General features: G+C 43.5%; 1 protein-coding gene across 3 annotated transcripts in view; it reads right to left on the bottom strand.

Moving 5' to 3' along the window:
- LOC110528095 (AMP deaminase 2) overlaps positions 1 to 27394 on the bottom strand; it is a 53134-nt gene that overhangs the window by 20908 nt on the left and 4832 nt on the right. For 2 of the 3 annotated variants that reach the window (XM_036983643.1, XM_036983644.1), the window contains exon 1: positions 19532 to 19711. The exons of the other annotated variant lie outside the window; for it this stretch is intronic. In XM_036983643.1, the coding sequence (XP_036839538.1) occupies positions 19532 to 19625 (94 nt within the window). In that variant the 5' untranslated portion in view covers positions 19626 to 19711. Of the gene's footprint in view, positions 1 to 19531; positions 19712 to 27394 lie in introns of those variants that run through there. 3 annotated transcript variants of the gene reach the window in all.

Below are 27394 nucleotides of genomic sequence, written 5' to 3'. Positions count from 1 at the left end.
GAGTGACAGAGCAGGCCTTTAGTGTCTGGAAGTCATGAAGATAGTACACACAGGGCATGGTGCATTGTTAGTTTGTGTCACTGTTGACATTAGCCCTAGATAATGTTACATAACTGGGAGGATAGGAACAGAGAATACAAAGAGAGAACGACAGAAATAACACTGAGGAGCAGAGCAGAGGCAATTCCACTGTAACAGAACAACGCTGAGACTCTTCACTTTAAAAGTATGCCAAACAGTCAGTTTGTCTCTGAACCATTGATTGCAAAGTGAAAAACCATACAACTCTACGCACAAGGACTACTTTTAACAATTTCTACAGAAAATTTTACAAAAACAAATTGTCTCGAAATAACAGTGCAGGCGTAAAGTTTGGTAACAGAATGACTGTTTGTTTGTGGCCACAAATTAATATTCAAAGATGCCTGCTGAAAGAATGGGGTGTCCGCTATGACATGACGACTTCAGTTTCAAAAAATTCATTTTAGTTATTGAACTACAGTAATTGAAGTGGATTTATACCCGGGTAACAGAATGATGGTAACAGAATGACATCATGGGTCCCTGATCTGTACTATACAAAAATGCATAATTATAAATGTCATTCTCTTCATGGTGACGTATCCTGAATAGGTACACAACTTATATCCTCCTTTGCTTGTTTGGGTATTATTCTACACACTTATTCCAATGAGCTCCAGCCCCAAACAAGACCCAATTTGATTGGTCGGACCAGACCAAACCTGTTCCAATCATAGACGTATATGTTTCACAACTTTGGAAATCACGGTACATCACAGCACAGTACAGCTCAGTACAGCTCAGTACAGTTAAGTGCAGCACAGTAGAGTTCAGTACAGCACAGTATAGTTCAGTAAAGTTCAGTTTAGTACAGTAGAGTTCAGTACAGTACACTAAATTGGACTGTACTCTATTGTGCTCTACTGTACTAAACTCTATAGTAATGTACTGTATAGTACTGACCTATACTCTACTTTTCTTTACTGTACTGTGCTTTCCAAACTTGTGAAACAAACGGCCATGATTGGTTCAGATTTGAACTGACTCAGTTTCAACTACTTTTCAACGTCCATGGATGTCCCGTGTCGGTCGGTGCTCGGTGGGTAAGAGGGCTGGTCTCAGTAAATGGAAAGAGGGGGATCATGGGTAGTTGTCAGTAAGAGCTGGGAGGTGACAATAACTGGAGAGAGAAGAGAGAGATGGAGGGGTTGTCCAGACTGTTTTCACACTCTTGCTTTTACCAGAAAGAGAAAGAAAACATACATGAGCTGGACACCATGATGACCTCTGGAGATATGAAGAGATCTGTCCTTAGAGATGACCAGAGAAACACTGTGCTGCAGAACAACACCATTTGTTTATCAACCCTGGTCCAGGACGACTAATTTGGATGCTGATTTTTATTTAAGCCAGTCATCTAGTGTAAGCTGATTGAATGAGTTCAACTTTAGACAGTAGACATGGGTATGATGAAATACAGAGTGGGGAAAAATCTAACAAGAACTTGTTCAATCTTCTTTCTCATGTGAAACAAATAATTTGAAATTGAAACAAATGAAAAAACAACCAAATCTTGTTAGCTCCGGTCTGATATCTCACCATTCACCCCAGCATGATGCTCCGTATCTCTATGAGAGCCCATCCCTGAGAGGGTTCTCAAAACATTCCGTCCACACATACCCTAAAATCCCACGCTCACCATGCCAAGGCTACCAGAGTCTCTGCTCCTCTTCTCCCTCCCATCTCTGATAACCTAGCCCTAACTTCACCACTCACCAGCCTCTCTGCTTATCAGCACAGCTCTCACAGTATCTGAATATAGCAAAGAGGGAGCCCAGAACCAGTGTCACTTTACCCATAACATACACTGTGCCACAGCTATTTCTTCAGGGATTTAACCAATCAGCTAAGCCGGCTATCTTGAGGTCAACGTCCCATTCCCCTGAAGCCGGCAGGATCATTCCTGAGAGGGGGTGTGAACTCCTCCTCACCTCCACTAGGAGGGCTGAGTGTGTGTGTGGGGGGGGGGGGGGGGGGGGGGTCTTTCAGAGCCTCTCCCATGATGGATGGTGTTTAAGGGGCAGCTCAGTCTACTTGGGTGCACTGGTTGAGCACTGATTTAGAGGCTGTGCTGCTGGAAGAGGACAGACTAGAGCAGTACAAGACCACACACACACGTTGGAAGGCAAGACAAACAGGAAACACTTATGTTTATAATTGTCACTCATGTACTGTAAATATTAGGCTCGACCCCGATTAGTCGACTGGTCGAATGTTTGGAGATTAGGCTGATGGTCGACCAAGATCGTTTTAGTTGAGCAGTAACAAATATATATTTGCGCCCATCTCAGTGAATTTATCCATTGCAGAGGCCTAGACTAAAAGCCCATTTCGGCTTGATCTAAAAATGTGGTAGGAGGCTCTATATGGAGGGTGTGATGCAATAGCAGAGCCTCCAGAGGCATGCAGAGGCCAAATCGAGCTCTGTACCACATCACCATGCCTCTCCCGAATGTTTAAACAATGCAGAGGGCTCTGTATAGTTCCACAATGACATGATTAGTTGACGGTAGGTGGGGGCGGTACATCCTGTATAAACACAAACTCACTTCCTTGACAACAACTCTGCACTGCTCCGCGAAGCGCAAGAAGTATGAATGTCCCGACTTCTGAGGCCATATCACCGTAAATGCTGCATGGTCAATGCAGATGTCGGATTGACCATGCCCCCAGATGCACAATGCATTTCTCTCTCCAGAATGAACACTCTCCCGCCAATTTTGTGCACATTCATTATTTCATAACATCATTGTGTGAATTGTTTGCCTTTGATTGTTAGTGTCTATCAATTCCCCATTACATATATCACCAGTAGTACATTTACTGTTAATTCCTATAATATCTATCTACGATGTTTGTTACTTTGGTTACAGTAATTTCTGTTAATGCATTCACTATTATTATTCCAGTCTTCCTCTTCTCATTCTCTGAGTGGACACATTGTTTTCAGAATCCGCAACCTATGCTACACACTTGTGAGAAACAAGTTTTGGTTTGTTTCACTCCATTTATGAGTTTTGTAAATGTAGTCTTTGTCTTTTGTTTGGAGCGCTTCTGCCAATGTTGAGTAAGGACGCACACGCATAGAAGTAGGCCTATAGGCTACCTGGCCTGATTATACATAGAAGTAGGCCTATAGGCTACCTGGCCTGGTTATACATAGAAGTAGGCCTATAGGCTACCTGGCCTGGTTATACATAGAAGTAGGCCTATAGGCTACCTGGCCTGATTATACATAGAAGTAGGCCTATAGGCTACCTGGCCTGATTATACATAGAAGTAGGCCTATAGGCTACCTGGCCTGATTGTACATAGAAGTAGGCCTATAGGCTACCTGGCCTGATTGTACATAGAAGTAGGCCTATAGGCTACCTGGCCTGATTATACATAGAAGTAGGCCTATATGCTACCTGGCCTGATTATACATAGAAGTAGGCCTATGGGCTACCTGGCCTGATTGTACATAGAAGTGGGTCTATAGGCTACCTGGCCTGCACGCAAATGTAGGAATATAAATGATCCCATTTGGGGATCTGATAGTATTTCTGATTGGCTTAATGCAGCACCACTAATGACTTGTGGAGCGTCTCAAATGAAGGTTTTCTTCACCTCAAACAGGGAGCAAACAAAGTCTGTTTTTACATCCACTGAGAATTACAATAGTTCCTCAATGTATTTGAAAAAGTTTTCCAGCTCTCCCCCTTTTGATAACCACTCTGCGTGAAAGGGAAAAATGTAAAGCTCTGATCCAGTAGAAACGTCATAAAATAGGCCTACCTGATTATTTCTTATCAGTGCTTGACTTTTAGGTTCCAGTACTCATTTTGGGTGTTGGTACTGTTTATAAACTCAGCAAAAAAATAATTGTCCCTTTTTCAGGACCCTGTCTTTCAAAGATAATTTGTAAAAATCCAAATAACTTCACTGATCATCGTTGTAAAGGGTTTAAACACTGTTCCCCATTCTTGTTCAATGAACCATAAACAATTAATGAATATGCACCTGTGGAACGGTCATTAAGACACTAACAGCTTACAGGCGGTAGGCAATTAAGGTCACAGTTATGAAAACTTAGGACACTAAAGAGGCCTTTCTACTGACTCTGAAAAACACCAAAAGAAAGATGCCCAGGGTCCCTGCTCATCTGCGTGAACGTGCCTTAGGCATGCTGCAAGGAGGCATGAGGACTGCAGATGTGGCCAAGGCAATAAATTGCAATGTCTGTTCTGTGAGACGCCTAAGAAAGCGCTACAGGGAGACAGAACGTACAGCTGATCGTCCTCGCTGTGGCAGACCACATGGTGCAACACCTGCAGAGTATCAGTACATCCGAACATCACACCTGCGGGACAGGTACAGGATGGCAACAACAACTGCCCGAGTTACACCAGGAACGCACAATCCCTCCATCAGTGCTCAGACTGTCCGCAATAGGCTGAGAGAGGCTGGACTGAGGGCTGTTGTAGGCCTGTTGTAAGGTAGGTCCTCACCAGACATCACCGGCAACAACGTCACCTATGGGCACAAACCCACCGTCGCTGGACCAGACAGGACAGGCAAAAAGTGCTCTTCACTGACAACCGGAGGGATGGTCGGATTCGCGTTTATTGTCAAAGGAATGAGCGTTACACCGAGGCCTGTACTCTGGAGCGGGATCGATTTGGAGGTGGAGGGTCCGTCATGGTCTGGGGCGGTGTGTCACAGCATCATCGGACTGAGCTTGTTGTCATTGCAGGCAATCTCAACGCTGTGCATTACAGGGAAGAAATCCTCCTCCCTCATGTGGTACCCTTCCTGTAGCCTCATCCTGACATGACCCTCCAGCATGACAATGCCACCAGCCATACTGCTCGTTCTGCACGGGATTTCCTGCAAGACGGGAATGTCAGTGTTCTGCCATGGCCAGCGAAGAGCCTGGACATCAATCCCATTGAGCATGTCTGGGACCTGTTGGATCGGAGAGTGAGGGCTAGGGCCAATCCCCCCAGAAATGTCCGGGAACTTGCAGGTGCCTTGGTGGAAGAGTGGGGTAACATCTTAATGCAGCTGGTGGCCACACCAGATACTGACTGTTACTTTTAATTTTGACCCCTCCTTTCTTCAGGGACACATTATTCAATTTCTGTTAGTCACATGTCTGTGGAACTTGTTCAGTTTATGTCTCAGTTGTTGAATTTATTTTTTGCTGAGTTTATTCATGTGCAGGAGCTACACAATACTTTTTAGCTATTATTCTATAAGAGGAACAGGAGCTCAAGCAGTAGAACATTTGAGGTGCCCATACTCAGCTCCGGTGAGTTCCTCCCGAAGTCAAACACTACTTCTTATCCTTTGCGCGAATAGCCTACAGCTGTGTCTGTCCCGAGCTCACTGGGGTGGAAACTCTGAGGGCCTGTCATGCCAAATAGTGTCCCCGTGTCAAAATGCGCCCCCCCCCCCCCCCCCCCCCCCCAAAAAAAATGCCCTTAACTAGGTGTCTTCGCTAGACAGACACAGAGAGAGGGGGAGGGGAAGAAAGTGAGAAAGAAAGGATTAAAGTGAGAGAGGGAGAGAGAGGTGGGAAGAGAGTGGAAGACAGACAGATAGAGAGAGCTGGAGAGAGAGGTGGAAAGAGAGTGGACGACAGACAGATAGAGAGAGAGGTGGGAAGATAGTGGAAGACAGACAGATAGAGAGAGTTGGAGAGAGAGAAACAAAGAGAGAAAGACAGCAGTGCAAATGTACTTAGACTTGAGTATTTCAACAACTCTTCTCTTCCAACTTGTTAGGCAATCATTTGTACTTACGGGGGAAGGATGGCCAGCCACAAAGGAGGGTGATTTTTTTTTACTAAGGAAGAGAAAGAGGTAGTGCTGACTGAGATGCATGCTGGCCAAAAGAGTGAAACGCATAATTGCCAAATAAATCTAAGTTTCTTCTGACAGAGAATTATCAAGGTGGACAGCTGGGCAAGTGAAATAACCTTTTGTTAATCAATCACATTCTATCTGAAATCATTATGATTTCAATGAATGTCATATCAAAGAGCACACAATGTTTCAATTTGTCACTTTTTGCTTAAAGGTCAGTACCCTGACTAGCCTGCCAGAAGTTTGAGAGGGCAAAGACTGTGGCACCGGAGTTGAAGCCCATCAAAGTTGTTTCACCATGGCGTATGATCGGTAAGCGTCCCAATTCAAATTTTGCCCTGATAAGTTGTTTTGTAATGGTTGCTTTATTTGACCACAGCAGAGTTCGATATCATTGAATGTGTAAGTGTGTGTGTGTGTGTGTCAGTATCCTTACAAATATGAAAATGTGCATACTGTAAGACAGATACGGGTAAGAATAACGTAATCTTCTCTCTAACACTTTAAATGTTAGAGGTGGATCTCATCGGACCCTTCACAAAATCCAGGAATGGCAACAGCTGGTGTCTGACGGCAACCAATCACTTTATCAAGTGGGTGGAGGCAAAACCCATTAAGGTCAGTAAAAGGAAGAGTACATGCATAATTCTAAATTCCCGTCTGTAACCCATTAAAAAGGGTGCTTGGAACCAAAAATATATTTTTTGTTTTGTATGATACCCATCAAGGACGAGAGTGGCGAGGTCACCTCCAAGGCGATGAACATCTTCAACACCCACGGTTCTCCAGAGGTCATCTTGAGTGACCGAGGTCATGAAAGCTGGAACAAGGTACGGATGTTATAAGTTATATTCTGTCACCAATGGTTTGTTTGATTTATTTTTGTTTGTCCATGGTACATAATCAGACATATTTCAATATCTTACATTGTCAATAGATATCGTAATTATAAAGGTAATTATTTTTGCACACAACAACAGCATCCAGGCCTCCACTGAGTACGGACGGAAGCCGCAGCTGTTGACTGAGGTAAACAATGCAATTGTTTTGGAAGAAGGACGAAAGGAAGGAGAGGCCTAAGAAACCTCGCTGCTCTTTCGCTCCTAGCTGGGGTCACCATCTGTTAATGTGAATATAAAAAATCTCAGATAATAACTATTGCATTTGCACAAAAAATAACCTGAAGCTAGTTTTAGTTTCCCTAACACTGATATTTTTCTCTTTGTCTTCCTAGGGTTACCTCAGTGGAAGCAAATCTTCTCCAGTTGGAGCAGTTGGAGTGTTTGCTTGTTTACGTCTCTGTCTCCTACCCTGTTCCATTTAACTCTGCTCCTGTTCGCCAATAGCTAGGGGGTTCTGCCCAACATCCAGACCTGGATCCACCTGATGTCCTCATTACCAATCACCCTTCAACGTTTCATTACATCATCTACAGCTACTGTTATTGTCATTATCTGCTAAGAACGTTTTCTTGCTCTATCATAATGGGCACATAATTATGTGAGATACTGCAAACACTCAGAACAAAGAGAGCAGTGCTTGGATTTTGCAGTCTCCCTCTTCAAGTCCACCTTCTGAGACTGGCTGCCTGTTGAGAACAAGTGACAGGCAGAAACCTCCACCCACACAGCAACCACCTCGTCAATATTCCACACACCAGAATTTTATGATTGCCATGTGTGTACAATTTTTATATATATATATATATATATATATATATATCTTTTTTTTTTAAATGACACAACTGTTTCAAAAAATAATGTTTATGTATTAAAATATTCCATTTTGTCAGGTTGGTTTTCACAGCTGTTTCACAAGGTGTTCATTATTGTATGTTTTAAGGTATCCTTTGATGGTATGTATTTGTTCCACATTATTGTTGTATAATAGGACCTACAATAAATACATATATTTAACCACAAGTGTGTACTAATGAGCTACATGATATATATATATATATATATATATATATATATATATATATATATTATCATAATAAAGGACTAGGGAAACAAGGGAAGGGCAGGTTAAATAAAAACATGACAGCCAGACAAGCCAGTGTATGTATAAAATGGATTTGCATATGAAAGGAGTGGAGATTAGCTGACTTGGTGATCTGTAAGGTAAGTGTCAAGCAGATTACACGTTTTCTTTGCCATTTCCGAAAAACGTAGCAATGTTTAAGACATGTATTTCATGTTGTAATGTTAACAAGGTACCACAAGTAGTTCAAATTAATGTTTTCATTTTATTAGCTAAACAAAACTGGTTTAAACAGCGAAATTGTCACGGAAATCAGCCTTGTTTGCATAGTGACGGTGAAAATAACGTAATTTAGGCTGTAATGATCTTCAAAATTCGAATCATCAGACGCTAATAGTTTATCGAATCCCATTGTGATGCAGAGAGAGAGAGACACACTTTTTGGACGGGGGACATTATTTGGCATGACAGGCCCAGAATATTTTGTAGCATACAATGTTACAAGTTTGCTAGTGCAGCTTTGGGATGGACCCAACTTAATAGTTGATACAATATTTCAAGTTCATTGCAGACAGGCCATGTCAACCCAATGTGATTTATAGGATATTTATTTATCAGGATATGTTCTACTTGCAGGCTGCAATGTTTTTATTTGTTGGCTTTATGTAGGCTATTTTTACATAGTTGGCAATGGCAAAATAAGTTACTTTTTAGGTTTGTATCATTTTCATTTAGATTTGGATAGAATGTTGTTTAACCACATGACAAGGATTTTGAGATACGAAGACATTATTATGAATTAAACTTTCACGAAAATGTGCATATGAAAACCATAGCTGGCATGCAGATCGGTAGAAATGGTAAGAGAAACTGGCCTGCAACGTGAGAAAGACTACACGACGAGTCGGCAACCTATTACAGGCAACTTCAGGAGAGTAATGGCAGAATCTGTGAAAGCCAGCAGGAGCAGGAGGAGAATATTTCGGTCAGGTTCTCTGGCACCCTCAAGGTATTTGTCTTATTTCATCAAACCGTAAACTTAAAGCATCAGACAAGCTCAATGCATATAGTTTATTTTATTAAAACACATAGGGTGTGTCTATACGGGAAAATACACAAAAAATGTTGACCAATCAATTGGTCGAAAGAACAGACGACTTTCGGCCGAACAAGATGTTTTTTTAGTCGGGGACAGCCCTCGTAAATATACACATTCACACTGAGCCACAGACCTGTGTTATAAAGATTCTGACTCTCCACACAGAGCACTGTCTGATGTATGACCCTGACTACAGCTGCCCTGGGCTTGCAGGAATGTTCAGTTTATTCAGTGAGCCGAGTGAGGATCACTAAACTGTGATATCCCCCCCCCCCCCCCCCCTGTGTGAGTCAGTGCACAAAAGTGAGTGAATGGGTGGGTAACGAGCGAGTGAGCGATTGGGGGGGATATTTTTGGTGGCATATCAGCCCAATACCAGCTGACAGAGATTTACCAGCACTCATATCAATGGGATTAACTGGAACCTCGTTAGGAGCGGTGGCCACAGCCCAGCCCCTAGGCGAGCAGCATGCTTAACTGTACCACAACCATGAAATACAACCCATCATAAACACAGACCGTCAGCCTGCAAACCACCCCATTGGGTAGAGAGGGTCCAATGACCATACAGTGGGGTGTGGATTAGGTGCAGTAGTTGACTCAGACTGTATGGAAGGAGTGGAAGAGGGGGCCTTGCCGGGCTATCTGGTTACCCCCGGCAACATTCCCACCTGCCATGATGGTAGCCCTTGGAGCTTTGTTCCTGGTTATTCCAAATCCTCTGTTACCTCTGAACTATTCTTAGAAGTAGAGAGCTCTGGAATTTTCCATCTTAACACAGAGAAGATGCAACTTTCTGCTCAGGCCCTAGTTGAAATTGATGGTCAGAGATAAGACACATTACTTTGTCAAAGACTCCCTCTAGTGGTTAAAATAGAGAGAAGCATCTGCTTGCTCAGAGGTTATTTTTAATTTATTTTTTACCTTTAACTAGGCAGGCAAGTCAAAGTGGAAGAGGCGAACCAAGAGGCTCCACTTCTGTCAAAATCAGTCCACACAAGAATCAAACCAAGTGGGGATTTGGCCAACTATTTCCTTTGTTGTCAATTTGAGAATTATTTGATGGAATAGAAGTTGTAATCTTTAGTTTGTTACGAATGTATTGATATAAATGGACGCACGTGGCATCTCGGCAACTTTGATAAAAACTATTTTATATTAGAGTTTTGTGTCTGTTGTTCACTTGCGTATCTGCCCTCTCATTGGCTAGAATGTTCACACCTGATCTTGCCTCCTTCCGCCTGCCTTTCCACCTTTTGTGTTTGATGCCATTCCATTCGCTACGACATGACGCTAGGCATTCAGGCCAAAGAGTTCAATCTTGGTTTCATTAGACGGGAGAATCTTGTTCTCTTTTTAGGGGCCTTTTGGCAAACTCCAAGCAGGCTGTCATGTGCCTTTTACTGAGGAGTGGTTTCCGTCTGGCCACTACCATAAAGGCCTGATTGGTGGAGTGCTGCAGAGATGGATGTTCTTCTGGAAGTTTCTCCCATTTCCACAAAGGAACTCTGGAGCTCTGTCAGATTCTTGGTCACTTCCCTGACCTAGGCCCTTCTCCCCCGATTGCTCAGTATGGCCGGGCGGCCAGCTCTAGGAAGTCTTGGTGGTTCCAAACTTCTTCTGTTTAAGAATGATGGAGGCCACTATGTTCTTGACCTTCAATGCTGCAGAAATGTATTGGTATCCTTCCCCATATCTGTGCCTCAACACAATCCTGTCTCTGAGCTCTACAGACAATTCCTTTGACCTCATGGCTTGGTTTTTGCTCTGACATGCACTGTCAACTGTGGGACCTTATATAGACAGGTGTGTGCCTTTCCAATCAAATGAATATACCACAGGTGGATTCCAAGTTGTAGAAACATCAAGGATGATCAATGGAAACAGGATGCACCGGAGCTCAATTTCAATTCTCATAGCAAAGGGTCTGAATACTTATATAAATAAGGTATCTGTTTTTTATTTTTAATACATTTGCAAAAATGTCCCAAAAACGTTTTGCTTTGTCATAATGGGGTATTGTGTGTAGATTGATGAGGAAATATTTGTATTTAATCAATTTTAGAATAAGGCTGTAACAAATTGTGGGAAAAGGGAAGGGGTCTGTATACTTTCCAAATGCACTCAGGGAAGTTGATGTTTTCTCCACCGTTCAGATATGTGTAATTGAAGTTGTTAGGTTTATGTTCCATCTGACATCCTGATATTACCAGGCTCTGACCACTAGATAGGGACAGTTCAACCAAATCACAAAATAACATATTGGTTTCCTTACCCTGTAAGCAGTTTATGGACAAGGTATGACAGAAATCCATGCTTTGGTTTTATTGCCCAGTTTCAAAATGTTTTTTTGCATTTGTGGCACAAATCCAAGGCAAGTCAATTAGCATTTTCACAATTCATGTCCAAATCATTATAAAGTACACTATATACAGTGGGGCAAAAAAGTATTTAGTCAGCCACCAATTGTGCAAGTTCTCCCACTTAAAAAGATGAGAGAGGCCTGTAATTTTCATCATAGGTACACTTCAACTATGACAGACAAAACGAGAACAAAAATCCAGAAAATCACATTGTAGGATTTTTAATGAATTTATTTGCAAATTATGGTGGAAAATAAGTATTTGGTCACCTACAAACAAGCAAGAATACTGACTCTCACAGACCTGTAACTTCTTCTTTAAGAGGCACCTCTGTCCTCCACTCGTTACCTGTATTAATGGCACCTGTTTGAACTTGTTATCAGTATAAAAAGACACCTGTCCACAACCTCAAACAGTCACACTCCAAACTCCACTATGGCCGAGACCAAAGAGTTGTCAAAGGACACCAGAAACAACATTGTAGACCTGCACCAGATGGGGAAGACTGAATCTGCAATAGGTAAGCAGCTTGGTTTGAATAAATCAACTGTGGAAGCAATTATTAGGAAATGGAAGACATACAAGACCACTGATAATCTCCCTCAATCTAGGGCTCCACGCAAGATCTCACCCCGTGGGGTCAAAAGAACGGTGAGCAAAAATCCCAGAACCACACGGGGGGACCTAGTGAATGACCTGCAGAGAGCTGGGACCAAAGTAACAAAGCCTACCATCAGTAACACACTACGCCGCCAGGGACTCAAATCCTGCAGTGCCAGACGTGTCCCCCTGCTTAAGCCAGTACATGTCCAGGCCCATCTGAAGTTTGCTAGAGAGCATTTGGATGATCCAGAAGAAGACTGGGAGAATGTCATATGGTCAGATGAAACCAAAATATAACTTTTTGGTAAAAACTCAACTCGTCGTGTTTGGAGGACAAAGAATGCTGAGTTGCATCCAAAGAACACCATACCTACTGTGAAGCATGGGGGTGGAAACATCATGCTTTGGGGCTGTTTTTCTGCAAAGGGACCAGGACGACTGATCCGTGTAAAGGAAAGAATGAATGGGGCCATGTATCGTGAGATTTTGAGTGAAAACCTCCTTCCATCAGCAAGGGCATTGAAGATGAAACGTGGCTGGGTCTTTCAGCATGACAATGATCCCAAACACACCGCCCGGGCAACGAAGGAGTGGCTTCGTAAGAAGCATTTCAAGGTCCTGGAGTGGCCTAGCCAGTCTCCAGATCTCAACCCCATAGAACATCTTTGGAGGGAGTTGAAAGTCTGTGTTGCCCAGCAACAGCCCCAAAACATCACTGCTCTAGAGGAGATCTGCATGGAGGAATGGAACAAAATACCAGCAACAGTGTGTGAAAACTCTGTCATTGCCAACAAAGGCTATATAACAAAGTCTTGAGATAAACATTTGTTATTGACCAAATACTTATTTTCCACCATAATTTGCCAATAAATTCATTAAAAATCCTACAATGTGATTTTCTGGATTTTTTAAAATGTATTTTGTCTGTCATAGTTGAAGTGTACCTATGATGAAAATTACAGTCCTCTCTCATCTTTTTAAGTGGGAGAACTTGCACAATTGGTGGCTGACTAAATACTTTTTTGCCCCACTGTATCTCTGAAACTCACTTAGATAATCGCTTTGATGACACGGTGGTAGCAATATATGGTTATAATATCTACGGAAGAGACATTGCGGTTTATACTTAGAGTCATATTCCTGTAAAGCTTAGAGAGGATCTCGTGTCAAATGCTGTTGAAGTTAGAGGTCGACCAATTATGATTTTTCAACGCCGATACCGATTATTGGAGAACCAAAAAAGCCGATACCGATTAAATCGGCCGATTTTTTACAAATGTATTTGTAATAATGACAATTACAACAATACTGAATGAACACTTATTTTAACGTAATATAATACATCAATAAAATCAATTTAGCCTCAAGTAAATAATGAAACATGTTCAATTTGGTTTAAATAATTCAAAAACAAAGTGTTGGAGAAGAAAGTAAAAGTGCAATATGTGCTATGTAAGAAAGCTAACCTTTCAGTTCCTTGCTCAGAACATGAGAACATATGAAAGCTGGTGGTTCCTTTTAACATGAGTCTTCAATATTCCCAGGTAAGAAGTTTAAGGTTGTAGTTATTATAGGAATTATAGGACTATTTCCCTCTATACCATTTGTATTTCATTAACCTTTGACTATTGGATGTTCTCATAGGCACTTTAGTATTGCCAGTGTAACAGTATAGCTTCCGTCCCTCTCCTCGCCCCTACCTGGGCTCGAACCAGCAACACAACAACAACAGCCACCATCGAAGCAGCGTTACCCATGCAGAGCAAGGGGAACAACTACTAGAAGGCTCAGAGCGAGTGACGTTTGAAACGCTATTAGCGCACGCTAACTAGCCAGCCATTTCACTTCGGTTACACCAGCCTCATCTCGGGAGTTGATAGGCTTGAAGTCATAAACAGCGCAACGAAGAGCTGCTGGCAAAACGCACGAAAGTGCTGTTTGAATGAATGTTTACATGTTTGCTTCTGCCTACCACCACTCAGTCACATACTTAGATACTTGTGTGCTCAGTCAGATTATATGCAACGCAGGACACGCTAGATAATATCTAGTAATATCATCAACCATGTGCAGTTAACTAGTGATTGTGATCGATTGTTTTTTATAAGATAAATGTAATGCTAATAAGCAACTTACCTTGGCTTACTGCATTCGCGTAACAGGCAGTCTCTCTGTGGAGTGCAACGAGAGAGAGGCTGGTCGTTATTGCGTTGGACTAGTTAACTGTAAGGTTGCAAGATTGGATCCCCCGAGCTGACAACTTTATCTCTTTTTTTTAATTTTTATTAATCAGCGCCCAAAATTCCCGATTTCCGATTGTTATGAAAACTTGAAATCGGACCTAATTTATCGGCCATTCCGATTAATCGGTCAACCTCTAGTTGAAGTAACATGGCTACAGGTTCACCTGCCTCATCTAAAGCCTATTCTTGTGGGAAGTTGCTATAGACCACCAAGTGCTAACAGTCAGTATCTGGATAATGTGTGTGAAATCCTTGATAATGTATGTGATACCTTCTGGAAGACCTAAATATTGACTGGCTTCATCAAGCTGTCCACTCAATAAAAAGCTTCAAACTGTTATCAGTGCCTGCAAACTGGTTCAGGTTATCAGTCAACCTACCTGGGTATTTACAAACAGAACAGTATCCAAATCATCCACTTGTATTAACCATATCCATACGAATGCTGCAGAAATCTGTTCTAAAACAGTATCCACACCCACTGGATAGACATATCTAAGAAAACCAAAGTTCCAAAGACTGGTCCTAAAATAGTGTATAAGCGATCATACAAGAGGTTTTGCAATGATACGTATGTTAAAGATGTGAAAAATGTTTGTTGGTCCGATGTGTGTAATGAGGAACATCCTGCCGCTGCATTTATGAAATTGCTTCTTCCGGATACTGACAGGCAGCGCCCATAAAGAAACGGAATGTTAAAACTACCAAATCCCCATAGATAGATGATGAATGACAACCTGGATGGTAAATTACTGAGGTTGGTAGAGGAATACATGTCGACTTCTATTAGCCACATCTTCAATCTAAGCCTAAAAGACAGTGTGCCCTCAGGCCTAGAGGGAAGCAAAGGTAATTCCGCTGCCCAAAAATAGCAGAGCACCCTTTAATGGTGCTATGGATTAACATCCTCTTCTTTAATGGAAGCTTCTCTAATACAAATTTGGTTGAGTGTGATGTACCGCAGGGCAGCCAGCTTGGACCATTATTGTTTTCTGTGTTTACTAATAACCTTCCAATGACCTTGAATAAAGCCTGTGTGTCCATGTACGCTGACGACTCAACAGTATACACGCCGGCTCCTACAGTAAAATAAATAACTGACACCCTTAACATTGCACTCCAGTGATTTTTAGAATGGGTAACTAGCAATAGGCTGGTGCTAAATATCACAAAAAGAAAAGCATCATTTTGAATAATGTGCCTATTGAGCAAGTTGAAGAGACTAAATTGCTGGGTGTCACCCTAGATAGCCTGCTATCATGGTCAAAACATATAGACTCACTCAATGGTTACTAAAATGGGAAGAGGTCTGTCCATGATAAGGCGCTGCTGTACTTTCTTGACATCTCAGTCAACCAGACAGGTCCTACAGGTGTAGTTTGTTGCACCTGGAACACTGTCCAGTTGTGTGGTCAAGTCAGGTGCAGCAAAGGAGGACATAAGGAAATTGCAGTTGGTCCAAAACAGAGCAGCTCGTATTGAGCTTTGATGTACACAAGGAGCGAATGTCAATGACATGCATGTCAATCTCTCCTGGTTCAAAGTTGAGGAGAGATTGAGTGCATCACTGTTGGTCTTTGTGCAAGGTGTGGAAGGTACCGAACTGACTGTTCAAGCAGTTGGCACACAGTTCAGACACTCATCTGTATCACACAAGACATGCAACCAGAGGTCTCTTCACAGTCCCCAGGTCCAGAACAGAGGATGGGAAACACACAGTATTACATGGAACTGTCAGCCACCCCAGGTAACTCAGCTAGCAATAAAATCATGTAAAAATAAAATAACACCTTACAGCATGACTGGTACAGCGAAGAGACACACAGACATTTTTATACATTTTGTATTGTATTTTGCATTGTATTATGTATGTGATACGTGATTGGGATACGACTGTGCTATTTGGCTGTCTCGCCTGGCTATCATAATATGAATGCACTAGCTGTGGGTCGCTCTGGATAGGAACTTCTGCTGAATGGCTAAATTGTAATGTAAATGTTGTGCTATGTATGTATATTTATATTATGCATTTATTTGTTGTGTTGTTTCCTGTTTGGAGCCCAGTAAGTGTAGCCACTGCCTCGGCAGCAGCTAATTGGGGATCCTAACAAAATACTAACTAAAGGGCCCCTCGTCCTACAGCTTGAAATACAAGGTTTGCAGAAGTCCATGAAAAAGGAACCACTCAAAGGTCTCTTCCAATGTGACTGGACACATTTGTATTTTGAGTGAACGCATCGCAGTAGTCAAACCAACCCCTGTGTGACATAGCATCGCTTGTATAAACAGCCAGAGGGGCCATTGTCATGGTGAGGGCTGTGATGATAGGAGATAAAGGGCCCCTATCACTGTGCCCTGTCCAAGCTCACTGGGGAGATATGGAGGGGCTGGAAGACGTGCTGTCCCACTCCCAGCCAGGCTGTCCTCTGATAAACCATCCTGGCCACACAGAGAGAGGTGTAGGGAGAACAGGGGCCCCCAGCCTGGAAGGCACCATCTTTTTATCTTAATAGTCGCACCATGCCGACTCCACTACAATATTTGAAGGATCATACAAAACTTTTTGGGAAACTTAAAGCAAATAATGTTGATAAAGAATCTGCTTAGCTACTTCAGGCTCTCGTGATTGATTCAGTCTATTATTTTGGAAAGTTGCTCTAGATCACCAAGTGCTAACAGTCCGTATCTGGATAATGTGTGTAGAATCCTTGATAATGTATGTGATATCAACAGAGAGGTATACTTTCTGGGTGACCTAAATATTGACTGGCTTCATTCATCAAGCTGTCCGCTCAATAAAAAGTATTAACCATATCCATACGAATGCTGCAGAAATCTGTTCTAAAACAGTATCCACACCCACTGGATAGACATATCTAAGAAAACCAAAGTTCCAAAGACTGGTCCTAAAATAGTGTATAAGCGATCATACAAGAGGTTTTGCAATGATACGTATGTTAAAGATGTGAAAAATATTTGTTGGTCCGATGTGTGTAATGAGGAACATCCTGCCGCTGCATTTATGAAATTGCTTCTTCCGGATACTGACAGGCAGCGCCCATAAAGAAACGGAATGTTAAAACGACCAAATCCCCATAGATAGATGATGAATGACAACCTGGATGGTAAATTACTGAGGTTGGTAGAGGAATACATGTCGACTTCTATTAGCCACATCTTCAATCTAAGCCTAAAAGACAGTGTGCCCTCAGGCCTAGAGGGAAGCAAAGGTAATTCCGCTGCCCAAAAATAGCAAAGCACCCTTTAATGGTTTAAACAGCAAACCAAATCAGCCTGTTACCGGTGCTTAGCAAACTTCTGAAAAAAATTGTATTCGACCAAATGCAATGTTATTATATAGAATGACTGATTAAGATTGTGGGAGCTGTTTTGTTGGACTCCAGTGCTAGCTTTGATCATAACATATTGATGAAAATACTTAGGTGTTACGGATTAACATCCTCTGCCTTACAATGGATGGACAGTTACCTATCCAATAGAACACAGAGGGTTTTCTTTAATACAAATTTGGTTGAGTGTGATGTACCGCAGGGCAGCCAGCTTGGACCATTATTGTTTTCTGTGTTTACTAATAACCTTCCAATGACCTTGAATAAAGCCTGTGTGTCCATGTACGCTGACGACTCAACAGTATACACGCCGGCTCCTACAGTAAAATAAATAACTGACACCCTTAACATTGCACTCCAGTGATTTTTAGAATGGGTAACTAGCAATAGGCTGGTGCTAAATATCACAAAAAGAAAAGCATCATTTTGAATAATGTGCCTATTGAGCAAGTTGAAGAGACTAAATTGCTGGGTGTCACCCTAGATAGCCTGCTATCATGGTCAAAACATATAGACTCACTCAATGGTTACTAAAATGGGAAGAGGTCTGTCCATGATAAGGCGCTGCTGTACTTTCTTGATATCTCAGTCAACCAGACAGGTCCTACAGGTGTAGTTTGTTGCACCTGGAACACTGTCCAGTTGTGTGGTCAAGTCAGGTGCAGCAAAGGAGGACATAAGGAAATTGCAGTTGGTCCAAAACAGAGCAGCTCGTATTGAGCTTTGATGTACACAAGGAGCGAATGTCAATGACATGCATGTCAATCTCTCCTGGTTCAAAGTTGAGGAGAGATTGAGTGCATCACTGTTGGTCTTTGTGCAAGGTGTGGAAGGTACCGAACTGACTGTTCAAGCAGTTGGCACACAGTTCAGACACTCATCTGTATCACACAAGACATGCAACCAGAGGTCTCTTCACAGTCCCCAGGTCCAGAACAGAGGATGGGAATACAACATTTTTTATTGTATTTAGCATTTTATTATGTATGTAATACGTGATTGGGATATGACTGTGCTATTTGGTTGTCTCGCCTGGCTATCATAATATGAATGCACTAGCTGTGGGTCGCTCTGGATAGGAACTTCTGCTGAATGGCTAAATTGAAATGTAAATGTAGTGCTATGTATGTATATTTATATTAGGTATTTGTTGTGTTGTTTCCTGTTTGGACTCCATGGTGAGGGCTGTGATGATAGGAGATAAAGGGCCCCTATCACTGTGCCCTGTCCAAGCTCACTGGAGGAGATATGGAGGGGATGGAAGACTTGTGTCATGCACATGGACACTATAAGTACATTCTTGAATTTAAAAAAAAAGGACTGTGTGCAAGGAGGGCCTTTAGGTTTAAACACTGCTTTGAACTTCTCTCCTTCAAAGCCTCTCCTACACTAGAGTCAAGCATCATCAGCAGGCCAAACAAGTCCCTACTCCTACACTGAGTTGCTACAGTGGGTATTACTGGGAGATTCAGTACCTTAATGCTAAAGCAATGATAAAAACATCACACTTTTAATCAATCTGTCTGGCGATTCCATCTGCTGCTGTTGGTGAATAACAACCTTGATTAGGCTATTAGAAACAATCAGGCAAGCCACATTCCATGATTACCCATGCATTTACCAAGAATGTATTTTTTCAAATAAATACAGAAGGAAAACCCCTTTTTACAGTACTTTGTACTACATCCTCTTCACAGTCAGTGTAATATAGTACAAGTCAAAGTGCTTGCAAAACTCCCATTAGAACGCAGGCCTAAGAACAAACTCATCCCCCAAAAATAGAGTATCAGAGAAAGAACATTAAGATATCCACTTCTGTTTCCTTTAACATTGAGTGCCTTCACACTACTACACTAGCAAATGTGTCAATTCGACTCCAGATGTGCCCCCCCCCCCTTTAACCCCTGCATTCCTTTACTCCTCTCTCTGGGAACCCCTAAACCCACACCTCTCCACTCACCAAGGCTGGTGGTATTCTGCAGACTCCCTCTCTTGTGCAGTGGGGATTTGGGCTTGGGCTTCCCTTGGCCCTCGCTGGATGAGGAGGATGACATCTTGCTGCCTGTGCTCCTGTGACAGTCGGAGCAGAGTGAGACAGAGCTGCAGAACAGCCAGCAGGGAGGAGCAGCTGTGACACTAGCACTAGCTCTAACACTAGGGGGACTTTTTATGCAGCTGGATGGCAGGGCCCATCCCGGGCCTGTGGAAGTCCCTCTGCAGGGCTGGTTCCTCCCCCCGCCTAGCCCCAACCCCAGCAGCAGGTCAGCAGTCAGGCAGCACAGGGGCGGGACACAACGCAGCCCAAGGTTTCCCCCTGCCCCACTGGGCCCCATCCTACTCGGTTGCCCCAGCAACCATGGAACAAGCTGACGAGAACCAATGCGGAGAAAGACAGCGGAGGAGGAGGGCATTGCAGTTTAGAGTCTTCAGTGCAGTCAGTGTGACAGGCAGTAGGCCCTGAGAGAGAGACACGACTACTCCACAGCAGACATGGTACAGCACAGCACAGCAGCACCAACAAGAGCACCAGAAAGTTTTCCTTGTCTTCTAAAAAAAAATGTATGAAAAATATCGTTGATCGGTTGTTAAATAATACCCCCCAAAAAATGGATGACACAGCTGGAAGCCAAATGAGAGAATTTAAGGTGGTGTGGGAGAATCCAACACAGAGTGCTTTAAAAGCAGACTAGTAGGCTCACAGGCTCCTTTCCTGGAAGATCTCTCTGGGGAGAGAAGGCAGGCAGGCAGACCAGCCAGGGCAGAGGGGTGGATGAAATTCTGCATGCCTGATATTATGGATTATAAATACCCTGTGATGACGCAGAAAAAGCTAGATACCTTTCCTGGCAGGCAGGCCAACTCAGCACTCCATGACATGCTCCAAACTTCCTGCCATGTCAATACACTGTCATCTAGAGCCAAATCACCCTACTGCCCTGCAAGAAACTGAGCCATACAAGCAATGAGAGAAGTGTAAACTCATTCCAGTGCCAGAGAAAAAAAATTATAATTATTAATTGTTCTCATGTCATGTGGTGTACAGAGAATGTTGACAGCATGTCAAGATCAGAAAATCATGTCAACACTAAGCAATGTTATTAGCAACAAGACTGAGGTGTCACTACAGACTCCCTGGTTTGAATCCAGGCTGTATCACAACCGGTCGTGGTTGGGAGTCCCATAGGGCGGCGCACAATTGGCCCAGCGTCTTTTGGCCGGTGTAGGCGTCATTGTAAATAAGAATTTGTTCTTAACTGACTTGCCTAGTTAAATAAAAAAATGTTTTAACAAGACAGAAATTCACACAGATAAAATCAACAGTTTCTCTCTCTCAGTCCATACAAGAACATCCTTTACAAGGTAGGGTAGGTTATCAAGACTAGAGGTCGACCGAATATGATTTTTCAATGCTGGTGCTGATTATTGGAGGACCAAAAAAAATCCGATACCGATTAATTGGCCGATTTTTATGTACTGCTGAAGTCGGAAGTTTACATACCACCTGGGGTGGGGTTATTAAAACTCGTTTTTCAACCACTCCACAAATTTCTTGTTAACCTCTCTGCGCACCGAACCCGGTAGCGGGATGAAATTCGACAACATACGGTGATCGCTACATAAATAGTCATATTAAACATTCATGAAAATACAAGTGTCTCACATGTTTCAAAAGCCTAGAATCTTGCTAATCCAACTGCGATGTCAGATTTAAAAAATGATTTACTGCGAAAGAATACGATGCGATTATCTGAAGATAGAGCACCATAAAAAACAACTATTTCAACCAGCACAGGCGTAACAAAGTCACACACTGCAATAAAATAAATTGCTTACCTTGGACGATCTTCCTCTGTTTGCAATCCCAATGCTCATTGTTACACAATGGTCTTTTGTTTGATAAAATCTATTTTTATAGCCTAACACGAAACATTTTGTGAACCGCTTGTGTCGTGAATTCCGAATTCCGTCCATTTTCGACGACACATTCGAGGTAAATACACACACAAAACGTAACTTTTCCAGTCATGTTTGGTTTCATTGCAATCATCTGGTTTGTTTGTAACACAACCAGGTTTGGTTGTAACACAACCAAACCTGATGGGTCATTTTGCGGAACGTATTGACTGAAAGAAACCGATTTGAAGACAACAAGTAATGACATCATTGTGCACAAATGATTTGCCCGCTGTTTCGTTGATTGACTGTATTTTAACCCAATGACCACTGATCGTCTTGAAATCTAGCTGGGTAGATAGCCAATGAGCTGAGGTAAACGGCAATATGTAATGTTTATGTGTTGGAAGACCAACCCATGTAGTAAACTCCGGCGTAAAGAGGTTCATTCGCCATTGACGTTTCATACCGGAAGGAGCCACGCATGTTGCACACAGCATTGTTTTGGTAAAGCGCATATTCAGCTGTTTACATATCAATCAGTATGGCGACTAAGTCAGGGAAAGCTAAATCTAAGTCTGGATTTACAGATGTACACACAATTTTAGAAGAAATTGATCGAGGACGATTCATTTAGCGATTCCCAAATGGAGGAATATTTGAACGGAGAGGATATCGTTTTGGACTGGTAAGTTCTTCTCATGCTAATGCCGTTGTTTGAAATTAATAATATAAAATATTATTTGTGAAATGAAATAGCTTTTTTGAGGCTGTTGAGGGGAGGGCAGGCCCACAACAATGGCCAAAGTGAAATGGAGACAGTAGATACAGCTGGTCTGTTGTAATATAATAAAGACAGTAGATCTAGCTGGTCTGTCATAATATAATGTTCCCTGTACTCTATACATATCTGTTTATTATACCTCTTGATACAGGGCTCATATGTGAAACTATTCTAACTGAACATTTTCTTTCACAGTGACACTGACTCCGAATGGGAGCCACCAGTGCCAAGGTGTCCATCCCCCACTGAAGCTGGTTCATCCAGTTCCTGCCACAAGTGGTGTTCATTTGCCCAAATGTATTTCTGCAGGCATGGATGTGCTATGGCACCTGGCATCAGCAGCACAATATTGTGTAGAGGACCCAGGGTCTTCCAAATATTGAAAGTGTTATTTTGTAAATGTATATATATATTTTTTCATGTTTTTTCTCCATTTTCTTGGGGGGGGGGGGGTGTGTGTTAGAATACCATTTTGGTATTTTGTATATAGTTATTCCATTCAAAATGTATAACTTCACCAATTTGGCCACTTGTGTGGGACACACTCATTTTGGAAGTTATCATTCTGAAACGTTGCACAAGTACTGTTGCCCTCTTATGTTTTTCACTGAAATTGTGCGCATCATCATCTGAATGTTTGTTTTATCTTGTTCATTTTAAAGATGACACTACAATAAAAAGAAAAAAACATATGTTTTTTCATTGTATTATCTAAACCAGATCTATTGTGTAACATTCTCCTACATTCAATTCACATTTACACAGAGTGTTTTCTTGCAAATGGTACCAAGAATATGCATATCCTTGGTTCTGTGCCTGAGCTACAGGCAGTTAGATTTGGGTATGTCTTCAGGCGGAAATTGAAAAAAGTAGGGGGGTAGCTCTAAGAGTTAAGCGGAGGTTTTTAAGAGGAAGTCCAAGACAACTCCACATACCTCAGGGGTCTCTCTCTCCCTCTCAACTTCCTATTCATCCTAATGACAATTTTGGAAAGTTACTCAACATCAATTTTGTACCAAGCAAGGAACTTAAACGTTTGCAATATGTGCCATGTAAAAAAGCTCTTTTGCTTTCTTCTCCAACACTTTGTTTTTGCATTATTTAAACCAAATTGAACAAGTTTCATTTTTTATTTGAGTCTAAATTGATTTTATTGATATATTATATTAAAATAAAAGTGTTCATTCGGTATTATTGTAATTGTCATTATTACAAATAAATACATATTTTTTTTTAATATATTTTTTGATAAAAATACAAAATAAATGTTGTTTTTTTTATATTTTTTTAAATCGTCCGATTAAATCGGTATTGGATTTTTTTGGTCCTCCAATAAATCGGTATCTGTCATGACTTCCGCCGAAGTCGGTCCCTCTCCTTGTTCGGGCGGCGTTCAACGTCACCGGCCTTCTAGCCATCGCCGATACACTTTTCATTTTCCATTTGTTTTGTCTTTGTTTTACACACCTGGTTTCAATTCCCCAATTACACGTTCATTATTTAACCCTTTGTTTTCCCCATGGTTTTTGTGCGTGATTGTTTTATGTATGTTCGATCCGTTATTGTGGGCTTGGTATTATGACATGTTATTGGAATATTTGAGTAAAGTTACTTGTGTTACTCATCTCTGCTGTCTGGCGCCTGACTCCTCTGCACCAGCTACACCCAGACCATTACAGATTCACGCACCTCAAAAATGGAGTCAGCAGGAGCAGACAAACCCCCTTTGGCGGTCGAGGAGCGCGTCCAGCAGCATGTGACCATGTTGCAACATCTCGGCACCGCCATGGATCGCGTGCTGCAGACGATGGACCGATGGGAGAGAGGAGGAGTTCTTCCAGCGCCTCCACCGGCACAACTACAACAGGCACCACTGTTCACCCCTCTTCACCCGGTCCCAGTGGGATTCGGCTCGCGCTCCCAAGGGAGTATGATGGGACGGCTGCCGGATGCCAGGGGTTCCTACTCCAGCTGGAACTCTACCTGGCGACCATCCACCCGTCTCCTTCGGGACGTGAGATCGTGTCGCCCTTGTCTCGTGTCTCTCAGGGAAAGCCCTGGAGTGGGCCAATGCCGTATGGGGGGAAGCAGAGTTCACCCGCCGCTTTCGGGCAGTTTTCGACCACCCGTCTGAGGGTAGAGCGGCGGGTGAACGTCTGTTCCACCTGACGCAGAGGACGAGGAGCGCACAGGAGTTCGCCTTGGACTCCTGGACCCTGGCTGCCAGCGCGGGATGGAACGACAGGGCCCTGATCGATCACTACCAGTGCAGTCTGCGCGACGACATACAGGTGGACCTGTCCATCCGGCTGGATAACCTGCTGGAAACCCGTGGATGTCCGGATCGGGGCCTGTCAGTTCCATCCCCCAGCACCACCGCTCCGACATCCATGGAGCTGGGAGGTGCTGCGCTTAGGGCGACCGGAGTAGGGGCCGTTCCCTGTACCATCTGTGGCCGCAGAGGGCACACTGCTGGTCGGTGCTGGGGAGGTTCCTCTGGGAGTCGAGGCAGCAGGCAGGGCACTCTCGTGTCACCCCAGGTGAGTCAGCACCAGGCTCACTCAGAGCCCCCTGATGCTCACATGTTTTTGTTTATACATTTTCCTGAGTTTTCCCTGCATTCCCAGCATAAGGCGCTCGTAGATTCAGGCGCAGCTGGGAATTTTATTGACAGAGCATTTTCCCATAGATTAGGATATGCCCTTCTCTTTGCACGCCCTAGATAGGTCGACCATTAGGGTCAGGGCTAATTAGGGAGGCCACCGCTCCACTGGGCATGGAGGGCAGGAGGGTCACAAGGACAGAATTAGTATTTTCCTTATTGATTCTCCTGCGTTTCCCGTGGTGCTGGGCCTACCCTGGTTGGCCTGTCATGACCCCACTATTTCGTGGCAACAGGGGGCTCTCAAGGGGTGGTCATGAAAGTGCTCGGGAGGTGTTTAGGGGTACCGCATTTCCACTTCAAGGGTGGAGATGGAGAGTGAGCGCATTTCAGCCGTGCGTTTGGTCAGGTAGCGGTTCCCAGTACCTCACTGCTGAAGGGGGGACCGGTGCGACTGCAGTGGTCGGCTGAGGCGGACAGGGCTTTTGGTCACCTGAGGGCTCTGCTCGGCTCCCGTGCTGGCTCATCCAGATCCCTCTTTGGCGTTCATAGTGGAGGTGGCCGCGTCCGAGGCTGGGATAGGGGCCGTGCTCTCTAAGCGCTCAGATACGCCACCAAAGCTCCGCCCCTGTGTTTTCTTTTTGAAGAAGCTCAGCCCGGTGGAGCGAAACTATGATGTGGGGGACCGGGAGCTGTTGGCTGTTGTCAAGGCTCTGAAGGCATGGAGACATTGGCTTGAGAGGGCTAAACACCCTTTTCTCATCTGGACTGACCACCGCAATCTGGAGTATATCCGGGCGGCGAGGAGACTGAACCCTCGCCAGGCAAGGTGGGCCATGTTCTTTACCCGTTTTGTTTTCACCCTGTCCTACAGACCATGTTCCCAGAACACTAAGGCAGACGCACTGTCCCGGATGTATGAGACAGAGGAGCGGTCCATAGATCACACTCCCATACATCCGGCCTCTTGCCTGGTGGCACCGGTGGTGTGGGAGCTGGACGCGGACATCGAGCGGGCGTTACGTACAGAGCCCACTCCTCCCCAGTGTCCAGCTGGGCGTCTGTACGTTCCGTCTGCTGCCCGCGACCGTTTGATCTATTGGGCCCACAAGTCACACTTCGCTGGTCGGACAGTGCGCTGTCTTAGTGGGAAGTACTGGTGGTCCACCTTGGCCAAGGACGTGAGGGTTTATGTTTCCTCCTGCTCGGTGTGTGCCCAGTGCAAGGCACCTAGGCACCTGCCCAGAGGGAAGTTACAGCCCGTTCCACAACGGCCGTGGTCGCACCCATCGGTGGACTTCCTCACGGATCTGACTCCTCTGCACCAGCTACACCCAGAACATTACAGTATCGGTGTTGAAAAATTAGAATCGGTCGACCTCTAGTGGCAACCCTAAGTCTAAATATTACTGTTACATTGCACAACCTTCAATGTTATGTCATCATTATGTAAAATTCTGGCAAATTAATTATGGTCTTTGTTAGGAAGAAAGGGCCTTTCAACAGTTTGCAACGAGCCAGGCGGCCCAATCTGCTGCATATACCCTGACTCTGCTTGCACTGAACGCAAGTGACACAACTTAAATTAATAAATTAACAGGCACCGCATTGATTATATGCAACACAAAACAAGCTAGTTAACCTAGTAATATCATCAACCATGTGCAGTTAACTAGTGATTGATTGATTGATTGTTTTTTTTATAAGATAAGTTTAACGCTACCTAGCAACTTACCTTGGTTCCTTGCATCCACAAGGTCCTTTTGATGCTGCACTCGCGTAACAGGTGGTCAACCTGCCACCCAGTCTCCTCATGGATTACACTGCTGGGTGCTGACTTCTCCCCCTCTCCCTCCCTGAAATGTAGCTACACGGCTAGAAACAGAGGCCTACATTTTTCCCATGGAAAAAAATACATCACCCAAAAGCCCCAAGTCTATGGCAGGCAACGAAGACAAATGATGCCAACACTATCTAACAGTCCTTAACCTGAGAATTAGAGGATTGTTATTAGGAATTCCTCAGGTTCTTATTCCTTCCTCTGTGCTTTTCTTTCAAGCTCTGCTGGTCATGCTGGACAAGAATTGTTACTTGCTTTGCTCTCAGGAACAGGGCGCCATTGAAAATAGTGATTACTAGGGTAGTGGTAAGGATGGAGGTAGATCAACTGAAGTCGAAAATTCCCGGTGTGACGCCCGCCATTTGGTGCGACTCAGACCCGGTGGCGAGCGTGGTGGAATAGAAGAGTCACCGTCTGTCCTTTTGAGTTTTGATGCTAAGTCTTTACCTGACAAAGTAATGCTAGGATATAGCAGCTATCCCGAACAAGGTTTTGTGCCAAACCCACTATGGTATTTCAGGTGCCAAGCTTATGGTCATGGTTGCAGCAGGGTGTAGGAGGGAGATTCCTAGATGTGAGAAGTATGCATGAGACAAAGGAATGTGTAGTATCGGTGAAAGAAGCGGGATGTGTTAACTGTAGGGGTGCCTATGTTGCTGGGGATCAGAAGTCGTGTTGTCACGATACCAACATTTTACTAACA

This window comes from Oncorhynchus mykiss, chromosome 7 (assembly GCF_013265735.2).
Source record: "Oncorhynchus mykiss isolate Arlee chromosome 7, USDA_OmykA_1.1, whole genome shotgun sequence".
Taxonomy (NCBI): Eukaryota; Metazoa; Chordata; class Actinopteri; order Salmoniformes; family Salmonidae; genus Oncorhynchus; species Oncorhynchus mykiss.
The sequence above is the reverse complement of the archived record's forward strand: the minus strand, read 5'-3'. Positions and strand labels throughout refer to the sequence as shown.